The following is a 17053-nucleotide window of genomic DNA, read 5'->3' as shown; positions in this document are numbered from 1 at the left end:
TAAACTAATAATGGATTAAAGATATAAATGCAGTTCCTGAAACCATAAAAACCCTAGAAGGGAGTACAGGCAGTAATGTCTCTAACATTGATAATAGCAACATTTTTCTAGATATGTCTCCTGAGTCAAGGAAAACAAAAGCAAAAATAAACTATTGGGACTACATTAAAATAAAAAATTTATGTACAGTAAAGGAAACAGTCAGCAAAACTACAAGAGAACTTACTGAATGGCAGAAGATATTTGCAAATGATATATCTGATATAGGGTTAGTATGCAAAATATATAAAGAACTGATACAACTCAATGCCCAAAAAACAAATAATCCAATTAAAAAGTGGGCAGAAGACATTAACAGACATTTCCCCAAAGAGGAAATCCAGATGGCCATCATACACATAAAAAGATACTCAGCGTCTCTCATCATCAGAGAAATGCAAATCAAAACTACAGTGAGATATCACCTCACACCTGTCAGAATGGCTAAAATAAAAAAACTTAAGAAACAAGTGTTGGCGAGGATATGGAGAAAAAGGAACCCTCTTGACTGTTGGTTGGAGTGCAAATTGGTGCAGCCACTGTGGAAAACAACATGGAGGTTCCTCACAAAGTTAAAAATAGAACTACTCTAGGATCTACCAATTGCACTACCAAATATTTACTCAAAGAATATGAAAACACTAATTAGAAAAGTTATATACACCTCTTTATTTATTATATTTACAATAGCCAAGATCTGGAAGCAGCTCAAGTGCTTATCAGCAGATGAATAGATAAAGAAGTGATGTATACACGTACATACATACATACGTACACACAGAATATTATTGTCATAAAAAAGAATGAAATCTAGCTGTTTGCAACAACATGGAGCTAGAGAGTATAATGCTAAATGAAATAAGTCAGAGTAAGACAAATATTGTATGATTTCATTCATGTGGGATTTAAGAAACAACAAAGAAAAGAGAAAAAAAACCAGACTCTTCAACTATAAAGAACAAAGTGATGGTTGCCAGAGAGGAGGTAGTTGAGGAGATGGGTGAAATAGGTGAAGGGGATTAAGGGTACACTTGTGGTGGACACTGAGTAATGTATAGGAATGTTGAATCACTGTATTATACATCTGGAACTAGTATAACACTGTAAAAAGTAAAAATAAAAATTATAGTCATCCTAGTGTGTGTGAAATAGGATATCATTTTGGCTTTGATTTGCATTTTCATAACAAATAAGGACATTGAACATCTTTCCATGTGCTTGTTGGCCATTTATGTATCTTTTTAGAGAGACATCTATTCAAGTTTGTTGTCCATTTTTAAATTGGCTTGTTAATTGGGTTTTTCTTTTTGTTGTTGTAAGAGTGTTTGTATATTCTGGATATAGATGCTTTTCGGATATATGATTTACAAATATTTGCAAAAACTATGGGTTGTATTTTACTTTCTTATAGTGTCCTTTGATGCACAAACATTTTTTATTTTGATGAATGCCTATTTTTTCTTTTGTTGCTTGTGCTTTTGGTGTCATAATGAAGAAACCATCACCAAACCCAGGGTCATGAAGATTTACTTCTTTTATCGTCTGAGGGGTTTATTATTTTAGTTATGTTTACTTCCAAGATTCATTTTGAATTAATTTTTGTATGGAGTGTGAGGTAAGGGTTTAGCTTCATTCTTTTGTTTGCAGATATCCAGCTGTTCAAACTCCCATTTGTTGAAGACTATTTTTTCCTCATTGAATGGCCTTGACACTGTTGTCGAAAATCAAGCTACCATAGACATATGGGTTTATTTCTGGATTGTCACTTCTGTTCTGTTAATCTATATGTCTGTTCTTGTTCTTATGCCAGTACTACAGTGTGTGTCTGTCTGTATGTGTGTAATTGATTCACAGGATTTTTGAAAAGACTTTTAAATTGAGGTATAATTGACAAATAACATGATACTAGTTTTAGGTGTATGTATCAAATCACATAATTATTTGATATTTGTACATATTGCAAAAATACCACCACTGTGGTTTTAGGTTCATAGCAAAATTGAGAGGAAGGTACAGGAATTCCCCATATGCCTTCTGCCCCCACATATGCATAGCCTCTCCATTGTCAACATCTCCCATCAGAGTGGTAGATTTGTTACAACTGATAAACTTCTATTATCATACCATTATCACCCAAAGTTTGTAGTTTACATTATGGCTTACTTTTTGGTGTTGGACATTCTTTGGGTTTGGACAAATGTATAATGACATTATCCACCATTACAGTATCTTATGGGATGTTTTTACTGCCTTTTGCTTCATGTATTCTTTCCTCCATCCCTGAACCCCTGTCAACCACTGATCTTCTTACTGTCTCTGTAGTTTTGCCTTTTTCAGAATGTCATATAGTTGGACTCATACAGTGTGTAGCCTTTTTCAGATTGGTTTCTTTTACTTAATAATATGCACTGAAGGTTTCTGCATGTCTTTTCATGGGTTGATACCTCATTTCTTTTAAGTGCAGAGTAATACTCCATTATCTGAAAGTACCACAGTTTAACCATTCACTTAGTGAGGGACATTTTGGTTGCTTGCAAGTTTTGGCAATTATGAATAATTAAGCTGCTGTAAATGTGTGCAGGTTTTGTGTGCATATAAGTTTTTAATTCTTTGAGTTAAATACCAAGAAATATGATTGCTGGATAGTATGGTAAGAGTATGTTTAGTTTTGTAAGAAACTGCCAAACTGTCTTCCATAGTGGCTGTAGCATTTTTCGTTCCCACTAGCAATGAATGAAAATTCCTATTGCTCTACATTCCTGTTAGCATTTGATGTCCAGAGTTTAGGTTGTTTTAGTTAGCATTTCCCTGATAACATAAGATGTGGAGCATCTTTTCATATGCTTATATGCCATCTGTATATGCTTTAGTCAGGTGTCTTTTAAGGTCTTTGGCCCATTTTTAAAATCAGCCTGGTCTTTTTTTTTTTTCCCCCTTATTGCTGAGTTTTAAGAATTGTATGTATACTTTAAGTAGCACTCCTTTATGAGATATGTGTCTTGCAAATATTTTCTCCCAGTCTGTGGCTGGTCTTTTTATTTGCTTGACAGTGTCTTTTGCAGAGCAGAAAAATTTAATTTTAATGATGTCTAGCTTATCAGTTCTTTCATGATTGTGCCTTTGGTGTCTTATCTAATGTTTATTTATTTTGAGAGAGAGAGAGAGAGGAGGGGGGAGGGAGAGAGGGAGAGAGAGGGTGAGCACAAGGGCATGAGTGGGGAAGGGGCAGAGAAAGAGGAAGAGAGAATCCTAAGCAGGCTCCATGTTGACTGTGCGGGGCTTGATCTGAAGAACTGTGAGATCATGACCTGAGCCAAAATCAAGACTTGGATGCCCGAACAACTGAGCCACCCAGGTGCCCTTCGTGTCATATCTAAAAAGTCATCACCAGTGAAAGTCATCTAGATTGTCTCATATGTTATCTTTTAGGAGTTTTATAGTTTTGTGTTTTACATTTAGGTCTGTGATCCATTTTGAGTTAATTTTTTATTTTGTGAAGAATGTAAAGTCTGTGTTTAGATTTTTAGGTTTGTCGTTTTTGTTTGTTTTGCTCTGGATGTCTAGTTCTGGCACCATTTGTTGAAAAGATTATCTTTGCTCCATTGTATTGCTTTTGCTTTCTTTTTGGTCAAGGATCACTTGACTAATTTATGTGTGTCTATTTTTGACCTCTCTATTCTGTTTCATTGATTTATTTGTCTGTTCTTTCACCAATACTACACTGTTGTAATTACTGTATCTTTATAGTCAGTCTTGAAGTTGGGTAGTGTCAGTCCTTCAACCTTGTTCTTAACATTGTGTTGGTTATTCTGGGTCTTTTGCCTCTATATAAAGTTTAGAATCAGTTTATCAATATTCACAAAATAACTTGCTGGGAATTTGGTTGGGATTGTATTGAATCTTTAGGGAAAAAATGGTATCTTGACACATTGAGTTTTCTTATCCATGAACATGGAATATCTATATATTTAGTTCTTTGATTTTTTTTTTATTAGAGTTTCATAGTTTTCCTCATAGTTTCCTCATATGGACTTTGTACATACATACTTTGTAGTATGAATACTTTGTAGTATGTAGACTGAAGTCTTTCATTTTTTTGGCATGCTAATGTAAAGGTATTATGTTTTTAATATTAAATTCCAGTTCATTGTTGGTATGTGGAAAAGTGATGGACTTTTTAATATTATCCTTGTATGCTATAACCTTGTAATAGTAGCTTATTTCACTGAAGAGATTTGTGGTCAATTCTTTTGTATTTCTACGTAGACATGTCATTTGAAAACAGAGTTTTATTTTTATTTTTTCCTTCTGAATCAGTATACCTTTTATTTTCTTTTCTTGCCTTATTGCATTACTAGGACTTCCAATTTGATGTTGAAAAGGAGTGGTGAGACGGGACATTCTTGCCTTGTTCCTGACCTTATTGGGAGAGCTTCTAGTTACCTGTAGCATTTTTTGTTTGTTTTTTGTTTGTTTGTTTGGTAGATAGTGTTTATTAAGTGGAGGATTCCCTTGTATTCCTAGCTTATGGAAAGTTTTTATCATGAATGGGAGTTGGGTTTGCTCAATTGCTTTTTCTTCATCTACTGATATGATCATGTGATTTTTCTTTAGGTTGTTGATGTGGTAAATTACATTAATTAATTCTTAAGTGTTGAACTAGCTTTGTATACCTCAGATAAATCCCACTTGGTTGTGGTATATAGTTTTTTTTTTTTAATACATTGTTGGATTTGATTAGTTAATACTTTGTTGAGAGTTTTTACATCTGTGTTCATGAGATATATTGGTTTGTAGTTTTCTTGTCCGTAGTTTTCAGTCTTTGTCTGGTTTTGATATTAGAGTGATGCTGGCCTCATAGAATGACTTAGGATGTAATTTCTCTGCTTCTATCTTCTGAAAGAGATTACAGAGAATTAGTATAATTTCTTTCTTAAATGTTTGGTAGACTTTACCAGTGAACCTCTTTGTGCTTGGTGCTGTTTTTGAAGGTTATTATTTATTGATTCAGTTTTTTTTAGTAGATATAGGCCTGTTCAGATTGTCTATTTTTTTGTGTGTGAGTTTTGACAGATTGTGTCTTTCAAGGAGTTTCATTTCTTTGAAATTGCCATTTCACCTAGGTTATCAAATTTGTGGGCATAGAGCTATACATAGGTATTCCTTTATTATCCTTGTAACATCCATGGTAATGTCCATCCATAGTGATGTTCCCTCTTTCATTTCTGACTTTAGTCATTTGTGTCCTCCCTTTTTCTTAGTTAGCCTGGTTACAGACTTAATGTCTTTTTCAAAGAACCAGCTCTGGTTTTATTGATATTTTCTGTTGGTTTCCTGTTTCAGTTTAACTGATTCCTGCTCTGATGTTTGTCTTTTTTTGCTTGCTTAACTTTTTCTTTTTTTACTATTTTCCTCTGGAGAAGCTTATTGATTTCAGATGTCTTTTCTAATATATGCATTTAATGCTGTAAGTTTCCCTGTAAGCACTGATTTTGCTGCATCACACAAATTTTGATGTTTTTATTTTCATTTAGTTCAAAATATTTAAAATTTCTCTTGAGATTTCTTTTTTGACCTATATGTTATTTCAAGTTGTGTGGTTTAATCCCCATGTATTTTGTGATTTTCTAGTTACCATTCCGTTATTGATTTCTAATCTAATTCCATTGTAGTCTGACAGACATTGTATGCTTTCTATTCACTTAAACTTGTTAAAGTGTGTTTTATGGCCCAGAATGTGATATATCTTGGTGATTGTTCTATGTGAACTTTGGAAGAAAAGTATTCTGTTGTTGTATGAAGTATTCTTCTGTTGTTGTACAGCTGTTATGGTCTGAATGTTTGTGTTGTCCTGAATTCATATGTTGAAATCCTAACCTCCAAAGGTGATGAAATCTTGATACCAATACCCTGATACCCAAAGATATTAGTAGGTGGGGCCTCTGGGAGATGAATAGGTTGTGAGAGTGGAGCCCTCATGAATGGAATTCATGTTCTCTTAAAGGAGATCCCATAGAACTCCCCAGACCTTCTGCTATATGAAGACATACTGAGGAGTCTGCTATGAGCTAGGGAGTGGGTTCTCATAAAAATGTGACCATGCTGTTACCTTGATCTTAGACTTCCTAGCCTCCAGGCATGTGAGGAATACATTTCTGTCATTTTTAAGGTACCCAGTGTGTGATATTTTGTTATAGCAGCTCAAGTGGACTAAGACAGATGTCCATTATATCCAGTTGATTGAAGGCATTATTGAGTCAACTGTGTGTCCTTCCTAATTTTCTGCCTGTGGGAAGGCAAAAAATCCCATTTTTGTTGGAGGGGTAGTGAAATCTTCAACTGTAATAGTGGATTTGTCAGTTTTTGCCTATGTAGATTGATGCTCTGTTGTTAGGCACATAACACATTATGGATTGTTACGTCTTGTTGGAAAGTTTACTTTATCATTATGTAATGCTCTTCTTTATCCCTGATAACTTTACTTGCTCTGAAGTCTGCTCTATCTGAAATTAATATAGCTACTCCTGCTTTTCTTTTGTTAGTGTGATTAATTTTTCTCTATCCATTTACTTGTAAATCTATGTATTTTTATGTTTAGAAGGGGTTTCTTGTAGACAGTGTATTTTGGTATTTTGGTTTGTCTACTTGGTAGACAGTGGGTTTTGGTTTTTGATCCACTCCAGTTTGTCTGTTAATTGGTAGATTGAGACCATTGATGTTCAAAGTGATTATTGTTAGAGTTTGGTTAATATATACATTATTTGTTATTGTTTTCTGCTTTTATTGCTTTTATTCTTTGTTTCTGTTTTTGCCTTACACTTTTTGTGTGTGTGGTTTTTATTGGACATTATATAAAATTTCATTTCTCTCTTTAAGCATATCACTTATGCTTTTTGATTGGTTGCCTCATAGTTTGAAATCAGCATTTACAACTAATCCAAGTCCACTTTCAAATAATACTCTGCTGTTTCATGAGTAGTGTGATTGCCTTATAACAAAATAACAGTGATTCTCCTAACCTTTGTATTATTGCTATCTATGGTTCATGAGTATATATGTATATATTTATACATATGTATCATATGTGTCTATGTCTACATATACATATAATCATACCCACACATATACATATACAGAATAAATATAAGCATATGCAATTGTATATATTGTTATAATTGTTATTCTGAAGAGACTGTTAGATTAGGAAATATAAGTTTCATACTTATATTTATAGTTCTATGATGTATACTTCTATGCATCTCATTTATACCTCTATGATGCTCTTGTTTTCTTTATATATAGTACATCCAAGTTTCTGATCCTATTATTTTCCTTTTCTCTAAAGAACTTCATTTAACATTTCATGCAGGACAAGTCTACTGGCAACAAATTGCCTTAAGTTTTGTTTGCCTGTGGAAAGTATTTCTCCTTCACTTTTGAAGGATAAAATCCTTAGTTTGAAGGCATATTTCTATTTGAATATATTATACTTAAGAAAATTTAGAATCATTATTTATAGGAATGCTACAAACAAGAAAAAGCTATAAAATTTCAGTTTCTTTATAACATTCTCTGTGGAGGACTGTATTTCAGAGACATCTGAATCAGTCTTGAGAGGTGATAATTAGTTCAGTTGCAAAAATGTCACAATAAACATTTTCATTAAGTAATGGAAATCAAGCTACTAATTGAATGCGAATTTGTGTCTCATTTAACTAGAATAGTCTTTGCTAGTTCTGAATGTGGGCATATATGATATTCTTGGTAATCTATTTTAAGTAAATGAATTAATATCTTTGAACTTGTAAAATAAGGACTTGGGGGTGGCACCTGGGTGGCTCAGTTGGTTAAGCATCTGACTCTTTGTTTCAGCTCAGGTCATGATTTCCCAGTTTGTGAGTTCAAGCCCTGTGTTGGGCTCTGTGCTGTTAGTGCGAAGCCTGCTCAGGATTCTCTCTCTCTGGCCCTCCTCTCGCTCATGCTCTCTCTCTCAAAATAAATAAATGAACTTTAAAAGTGAAAAAAAAAAAGGATTTGGATATATCAAGAGTACAGTTGTATCTTATAAATCAGTTACTAAAGTTCTTTCTCTTTAATAGAAGCTGGAGATCTGCTTTCTCAGTATTTTTGCTGAAGAGAAAGATCTCTACCAGAATTCGTTAGGTTAGTTTTTTGTTTTTTTTTTACTTATGCACTTTATTTTTGTAATTTATTTTTTATGAAGTTTTTATTTTAATTCCAGTATAGTTACCATATACATATATTAGTTTCAGGTGTATAATATAGTGACTCGATAATTCTATACATAGTGCTCATCACAATAAGTGTACTCTTTAGTATCCATCACCTATTTCACCCATCTCCTCACTCACCTCCCCCTTGGCAACCATCAGTTTGTTCTCTATAGTTAAGAGTCTGTTTCTTGGTTTGTCTCTCTCTCTTTCTTTTTTTCCTTTGTTTTGTTTCTTAAATTCCACACGAGTGAAATTATATGGTACTTGTCTTTTTCTGATTGCTCATTTTGCTTAGCATTTTATACTCTCTAGTTCTGTCCACATCATTGCAAATGCCAAAATTTCTTTCTTTTTTATGGCAGAAAAATATTCTGTAACACACACACACACAACACTCCAGTACTTGATCCGTTTATCAGTTGATGGACACTGGGACTGTCTCCATACTTTGGCTATTGTAGATAATGCTGCTATAAACAGTGGGATGCATGTATCCCTTTGAGTAAATATTTTTGTATTGTTTGGTTAAATACCTAGCAGTGCAATTACTGGATTGTAGGGAAGTTCTATTTTTAACTTTTTGAGGAACCTCCATACTGTTTTCCAGAGTTGACTGTACTAATTTCCATTCCCACCAACAGTGCAGGAAGATTCCCCTTTCTCCACATTCTCACCAACACCTGTTGTTTCTTGTGTTGTTGATTTTAGCCATTCTGACAGGTTGTGAAGTGGTATTTCATTGCAGCTTTGATCTGTATTTCCTTGATATTGAGCATCTTTTCAGATGTGTCTGTTGGCCATCTGTATGTCTTTGGAAAAATGTGTATTCATGTTGTCTGCCCATTTTTAATTGGATTTTTCATTTTTGGAGTGTTAAATTTTATGAGTTCTTTATATATTTTGGGTATATATTTTGGATATGTATATTATGAAAAGTTATATGGCAACTAATTGGATAACCTCGAAGAAATGGATAAATTTCTAAAAACATAATTCCCCAAAATGGAATCAGGAAGAAATAGAAAATTTGAATAGACTTGTTACCAGTAATGAAATAGAATTAGTAATCAAAAAACTCCCAAGAAACAAAAGTCCAAGACCTTCTTCACCTTGACAGGTGAATTCTACCAAGCATTTAAAGAAGAGTTAATACCTATTATTCTCAAACTATTCCAAAATATAGAAGAGAAAGGAAAACTCCCAAATTCATTCTGTGGTTCCTGATATAAAAATCTGACAAAGATACTACAAGAAAAGAGAACTACAGGTTGATATCTCTGATGAACAGATATAAACGTCCTCAACAAAATATTAGTGAACCTAATCCAACAATACATTAAAGAAATCATTCACCATGATCAAGTAGGATTTATTCCTGGGATGCAAGGGTGGTTCAATATTTGTAAGTCAATCAGTGTGATACATTACATCCATAAGAGACAGGATAAAAACCAAATAATTATTTCAATAGATGCAGAAAAAGCATTTGACAAAGTACAACATCCATTCATGATAAAAACCTACAAAGTAGGTCTAGAGGAAACATACTTCAACATAACAAAAGCCTTATGTGAAAAACCCTCAGTGAACATCATACTCAATGGGGAAAAACTGAGAGCTTTTCCCTTAAGGTCAGGAGCAAGACAAGAATGTCCACTCTCGCCACTTTTATACGAGAAAGTACTGGAAGATCTAGCTACAGCAATTAGACAGCTTAATTAATTTTAAATAATTTAATTGGACAAAATGTATATGTTCTAGTGTATGAGACATCTTGAAAATACATGAGTATAAAGCACTACTAGTAAGCTTTATTCAAGAAAAACAGAATAGATATTTTTAAAAAATGTTTATTTATTTTTGAGAGAGAGTGTGCAAGCATGAGCGGGGGAGGGATAGAGAGAGAGACAGAATTTGAAGCAGACTCTGCGCTGTTAGCGCAAAACCCAGTGTGGGGCTCGAACCTATGAATCGTGAGATCATGACCTGAGCCGAAGTCCTGCCCTCAACTGACTGAGCCACCCAGGTGCCTTGAGAATGGACATTTTTACATATTGAATTATAGTTTTCTGAATGTACTTCTTTTTAAAAAAATTTTTTTAATGTTTATTTTTGATAGAGAGACAGAATGTGAGCAGAAGAGGGGTAGAGAGAGAGGGAGACACAGAATCCGAAGCAGGCTCCAGACTCTGAGTTGTCAGCACAGAGCCTGATGCAGGGCTCCAACTCATGAGCGGTGAGATCGTGACCTGAGCCAGAGTCAGCTACTTAACCGACTGAGCCACCCAGGCTCCCCTGATTGTATTTATTCTTGTTTGTGCTGTTTTGTTGAAAATCTTTTCTGGTTTTTGGTGAATAATTCTTGATTAAAGGATTGTCATTAGTGAAACTATTTGCGAGCAATATTTTTTTTTTCTTTTCAAATTTTTATTTAAATTCTAGTTGGTTAACATATAGTGCAATATTGGTTTCAGGAGTAGAATTCAGTGATTCATCACTTACATTCAACACCGAGTGCTCATCATGTGAGCAATATCTTTAAAAGTTGTTTTTAAAAAAAAAAGTTATAGAGAGGGAGGGAGGAAAACCATAAGAGACTTTTAAATACAGAGAACAAACTGAGGGTTGATGGGGGGTGGAGGAGAGGGGAAAATGGGTGATGGGCATTGAGGAGGGCACTTGTTGGGATGACCACTGGGTGTTGTATGGAAGCCAATTTGACAAATTATATTTAAAAAATAATAAAAAAATAAAAGTTTTTCTTTTTTGCAGGGGTTTAAATATTGAAATATAAAATGTTTGAATAAAACCACAGTGGATTGTATCAAATTGATATCCTGTTTGTGATATCAATATATGTATATATTATATATATATGATATCAACATATATCTATATATGCATATGTACGTATACATATTTACACATGTATATTATGTATACATATAGATAATAGTTTTGCAAAGTGTTACTATTGGAGGAAACTAGGCAAGTGGATAAGGGTTTCTTGATAGTATTTCTTGTAATTGCATCTGATCTTATAATTTCCTTAAATAAAAAGTAAACAAAAAAGCAAAAAAGCCAAAAAATGATATGATGAAAGACTTCTATTTTTTTGCCAAGATGGAGTAACAGAGACCAGATTTTTTCTCCTAATTGTAACATCCATAAAAAACAGATGAAACGTTTGAAATAATGGATTTCAGGACATTGGACATCAGGTAATGAAGGATAGTGACTCACAGAATTGAGAAACAAATTAGATGAGCCATATAATTGCCCTGACGTACTGCCCTAAGAGAATTTCTGGCTGTGGCACAGGGAAAAATACTTCAGGAGTAGCACCACAGACTCAGTTGAGGAGACAGCCAAAAGTCCAGAGAGACCTAAGAAACAAAAGGTTGAAACATGTCCACAGTTTAACCCAATTAGAAGTTCAAAATTTGCTGTTAGATTTTGTGCAATGAAAAGATGAAAGGGTTGATTGTTTTGTGTGTCTGTACAGCATAGGTTCTGGGTTAACTTTAACATCTGCTGAAGGGTATGAGTGGTAAACCTTTTTAGCCTAAGTTGATACTGGGGCTCAAATTACAGTTATACCTGGGATCCTACTAAATTTAAACAAAGTGTCCCTATAGTTTTAAAGGAGTTACAAAATATAGAGAATAAATAGTTATGTCTCATCTTAACTGTCAAAACTATTGCTGCCTAAATTCCCTATAGCCATAATGTATATTGCCATAAAATATCTCAGAGTGGGCACGGATGCTCAGACCCATCAAGTAATATATTAAAATTAGTCTGTTGGAGTGTCTGGGTGGCTCAGTCAGTTAAGCGTCCAACTTTGGCTCAGGTCATGATCTTGCAGTTTGTGAGTTCGAGCACTGCATTGGGGTCTCTGTTGTCAGCACAGAGCCCTCTCTCTCTCTGCCTCTCACCTGCTCATACTTGCTCTCTCTCAAAAATAAATAAACATTCAAAAATTATAAAATTAGTCTGTGGCACTTATAATTAGCTTTACCAAATGGGGCTCTATGACCCCCATTAAAATAGTTAATATTGGCCCAATATAAATTAAAACAGGGACTTGATGGATTGAAGGTACACAAGACTTGTTTAAAGAACAGCGTTTATCTTCACTGCTTCTCTACCTCATTGCCCAATTTTACCTGATTTTTAATTTTGTGGATTACCACAACCTTAATTTTGTGGCTCTACCCATTAAGGCCTCTATGATCAATATTACTGAAATTACTGATTGCATCCAATCAATGTCTCATAAGTATTTTGCATAGATTTGGCTAACCTGTTCTGGTCAGTGCCTATTTCAAGAATCTCTCAACCATGGTTTGCCTTCACCTTCAAATAAACATAATACACCTTTACCTAGCTTCCTATGGATATGTCAACAACCTTGCCATTGCACACAGTCTTTACAGGCAAGATGTTAAAGCACCACATTTCTCTAGAAGCACAGGTATGACATCCCAGTGATGATATCCTCCTCCAAGGAGATTGATTTGACACACTTATTCAGGACATACAGATACTTACAAAGGATTCCAGAGAAAGGGCATGGGCCATTACCCTACACATAATAGAAGTCTTTGTTATCTTGGTTAAATACCTGAAAAATTATTTGGTTTGCTGAGAACAGCTCTATTGCTGATACTATCAAGGAATAACTATTGACCCTCTCAGCAATATTCAAACAAGCGTAATATCTTTGGGGCTCTTTTGGATTCTGAAGCCAGTGTATTCCTCATTTACAAATTATTCTTAAGCCCATTTATTGTGTTACTTATAGATACCTTGAATGGAGACTCTACAACAAAGTGTTTTAGAATTTGTTGAAATTGCAATGTAACAGACACTCCCATAGTGCCCCAAAGACCTCTTTACTGTAGAAGTGTTAGCAACCTCCTCCTATGTCTCCTGGAATCTCTAGACCGTCCATTATGGCCATAAGTTGTCTGTAAGCTTCTGATGCAAGAAACTGCCCTTCTTGGCCCCATGGTATACACCATTATCAGTAATTGTTGGCTACATACTAATTTTCCTGGAAAATAGAGGCTCTGAGCCCATTACCGTCTTTTCTCAGCTGCCCACTATGCCTTAGGTCATGGAGGTAGCAACCTGTAAGCTCAATATAGCCTCAAAGTCTCCTTGTGAAGACCAAAATAGAACCACCATATAGCCAAACCTGAGCCCTCTGGCATATTCCACCTGTAGGACGGTTGGTCTCCCTTTTTCTCAGTCTTTTGTCAGATGCCACAGTGCTGGAGGGCATCACCCCTTTACTGGACCCCTTAGATACTTAAGGAACTCCTTGGGATCAACTGAGTGTGCAGCAAAGGGAGTTTGTACAGTTTTCTATGACATCACAGTTGTTGGAGCCCATGGGAAAGCTGCTGCTGTCCATTTCTTAAGCGGGATGTTGCTGACCAAAGACAGGACTTGGGGCACCTTGGTGGCTCAGATGATTATGCATCTGACTCTTGGTTTCCACTCAGGTTATGATCTCAGTTCATGGGTTTGAGCCCCATGTCAGGCTTCACAGCTGACAGCTCAGAGCCTGCTTGGGATTCTCTCTCTCTCCCTCTCTCTCTGCCCCTCCCTTGCTCACGCTATCTCTGTCTCTCTCAAAGTAAATAAATAAACTTAAAAAAAAAATTAAGGGGCACCTGGGTGGCTCAGTTGGTTAAGCACTGACTTCGGCTCAGGTCATGATCTCACTGTTTGTGAGTTCGAGCCCCATGTCAGGCTCTGTGCTGACAGCTCAGAGCCTGGAGCCTGTTTCAGATTCTGTGTCTCCCTTTCTCTCTGCCCCTCTCCCACTCATGGTCTGTCTCTCTTTCTCAAAAATAAATAAACATTAAAAATTAATAAAAAAATTAAAAAGGCAGGACTCAAGGGTCAGCACAAGTGGCCAAATTTCAGGCAATTATCTTAGCACTAGATGCTCTGTCCAGCAGTCAACTCTGTATTTTTATTGCCAATGGTCTGGCCGTCTGGTCTTGCCAATGGCAGCAACAACTCCTTACCCAAGGTTGGCCCTTTGGGGTAAAGAATTTTGGGAATTTCTTACATCACAGACACCCAAAATATAAATCAAACATTTCTCTGCACATACTAAAGCCACAGTACAAGGCCTCACTAAGGCATTCCTTATCCCAGTTGTAGTTCTAGACATTATTGGTAGTGACCAAGGCACTCTTTTTACTTCTCAAAATACACAATGCATTCAGCAAAATCCTCACCTCCTTTACTCGTCTCAGGCTATACAAGAGACCTTACATATTGCCATAATGGTTTGCTTAAACAAGTTCATGTTCAATTAAGTAAAACAGCTGATTTCAACCATCAGGTAAATGTCAGGAGTAAATTTTAATAAAATGCCTGACTCCCATTTTTTGATCAAGTTTGATTGCAGATGGCTTTGAAACCCCAACATTTCTTTCTCCTGCTGGCCACATTTTGGCAAGTTGATCAGAAAGCCTGGATACTCCCTCCTTTCATGCCAACAGAGCATTCAAACCATGTCAACCACAGTTGCTCTCCTGTAGGAGAGCAATCCTTCCCCCTAACTGCGGTAAAAATGGAACTAACCTCCTTTCCTTACTTCTCAAGTCTTTTGGACCTGCTTGGGATCTTTCCCTGTTCTCCCCCAAACCCTCATTACCAAAGCCTTTTCATACCCTCCTGGTACATGGGTAGCATCATCAGTGCCAACATCTGAACCAAATTTTGGATATGAGATCCATGTGCCTCTGCAGGGTGACCACAGTAGTAGAAAAAGGATTTTTTTTTCCAACAGGCGATGGTAGAATAATTAGATATGCACATGTAAAAAATCCCCCCCAAAAACAAACTTTTTCCCAATTGTTTTTTATTGTGGTAAGATATATGATGTAAAATTTATCATCTTAGCTATCTTTAAGTGTACAGTTCAGTGGTATTAAGTTCATTCATATTATTGTGCACCAATCACCACTGTCCATCTCCAGAATAGTTTTCATCTTGAAAGCTGAAACTCTATACCCATTAAACAATAACTTCCATTGGCCCCTCCACCCAGCCCCTGGAAACTACCCATCTATTTTCTTTTTAAAAATTTTTAAAAAATATTTATTTTTGAGAGAGAGAGACAGAGACAGAGACAGAGTGTGACCAGGGGAGGGGCAGAGAGAGAGGGAGACCTGGAACCCGAAGCAGCTCCAGGCTCTGAGCTGTCAGCACAGAGCCCGACGTGGAGCTCGAACTCACAGACTGAGATCATGACCTGAGCCAAAGTTGGATGCTTAAATGACCAAGCCATCCAGGTGCCCCTACCCATCTATTTTCTGTCTCTATTAATTTGACTGCTATAGGTCCTTCCTGTAAATGGAGTCATACTGTGTGTATCTTGTGTAAATGGCTTACTTCACTTAAACGTCCCTAATGGTTCATGTTACAGCAAGTTTTGGAAAAGTTTGAGGACTGGTGTTAGTTCTTCTTTAAATGTTTGGTAGAATTTGCCAGGAAGCCATCAGGTCCAGGACTTTTCTTTGTTTAGAGATTTTTGATTACTGATTCAGTTTCCTTACTAGTAGGTCTGTTAAATATTCCATTTTTTCATGATTTAGTCTTGCTAGGTTTTGTGTTTCTAGGAATTGGTCTATTTCATCTATGTTATCCAGTTCATTAGCATACTGTTCATAGTACTGTCTTATAATTCTTTTTATTTCTATAGAATCAGTAGTAACCACCCCCTCCCCCCCCCCCCCCCCCCCCCCACCGGCCACTTTTGTTTCTGATTTAGTATAAGCATGCTTTGGAGATATTATGGGTTCAGTTCCCAGACCACTGCAATAAAGTGAATGTTACAATAAAGCAAGCCAGATGAATTTTTAGGTTTCCCAAGGCATATAAAAGTTATGTTTATATTATACTGTAGTCTATTAAGTGTGCAGTAGCATTTGTCTAACAATACAATGTATATACCTTAATTAAAAAATACTTCATTTAGGGCACCTGGGTGGCTCAGTTGGTTGAGCATCTGAGCCTTGATTTTGGCTCAAGTCATGATCCCAGGGTCATGGGATTAAGCCCTGCATGTTGGGTTCTGCTCAGAGCATGGAGCCTGCTTAAAATTCTCTCTTCTTCTGCCCTTCTCCCTTACTTGCACACTCTCTCTCTCTCTTTAATAAAAAGAAGTACTTCATTGCTCAAAAATGCTAACCATCATCTGAGCTTTCAGTGAGTTGTGATCTTTTTGCTGGTGGAAGGTTTTGCCTTGATGTTGATAGCTGTTGATTAATCAGGGTAGTGATTGCTGGAGGTTCAGGTAACTGTGGCAGTTTCTTAAAATAAGACAACAATGAAGTTCTTCCTTTCACAGTTTCTCTGTAGCATGCAATGCTGTGAATAGCATTTACCCATAGTAAAACTTCTTTCAAAATTGGAGTCAGTCCTTTTTTTAATTAATTTATTTTGAGAGAGGGAGCAAGCAGGGGAGGGGCAGAGGAAGAGAGAGAGAGAATCTCAGGAAGTTTCCATGCTGCCAGAGTGGAGCCCGACATGGGGCTCAACCTCACGAACCGTGAGATTATGACCTGAGCTGAAACCAAGAGTTGCACACTTAACCAACTGAGCCACCCAGATGTCCCTAGTGTCCAAACTGTTAGCACAGAGCCTGACACTAACAGTGAGATTATGACCTGAACCAAAGTCGGACGCTTACCGAGCTGCCCAGACACTCCTGAATCATGAATGTTCTTGAGATAGCATCCAGAATGGTG

General features: G+C 36.1%; 1 protein-coding gene across 5 annotated transcripts in view; it reads left to right on the top strand.

The window, feature by feature from the left end:
* LOC122234015 (histone-lysine N-methyltransferase SETMAR-like) overlaps positions 1-17053 on the top strand; it is a 55083-nt gene that overhangs the window by 11969 nt on the left and 26061 nt on the right. Inside the window, exon 1 of one of the 5 annotated variants that reach the window (XM_042968153.1) lies at positions 1613-1654. The exons of the other annotated variants lie outside the window; for them this stretch is intronic. Within the exon in view, the coding sequence (XP_042824087.1) occupies positions 1643-1654 (12 nt within the window). The 5' untranslated portion in view covers positions 1613-1642. Of the gene's footprint in view, positions 1-1612; positions 1655-17053 lie in introns of those variants that run through there. 5 annotated transcript variants of the gene reach the window in all.

This window comes from Panthera tigris, chromosome E2 (genome assembly GCF_018350195.1).
Source record: "Panthera tigris isolate Pti1 chromosome E2, P.tigris_Pti1_mat1.1, whole genome shotgun sequence".
In the NCBI taxonomy this organism is placed as follows: Eukaryota; Metazoa; Chordata; class Mammalia; order Carnivora; family Felidae; genus Panthera; species Panthera tigris.
Note: the sequence above shows the minus strand (reverse complement) of the source record. Positions and strands in the feature narration are given on the sequence as shown.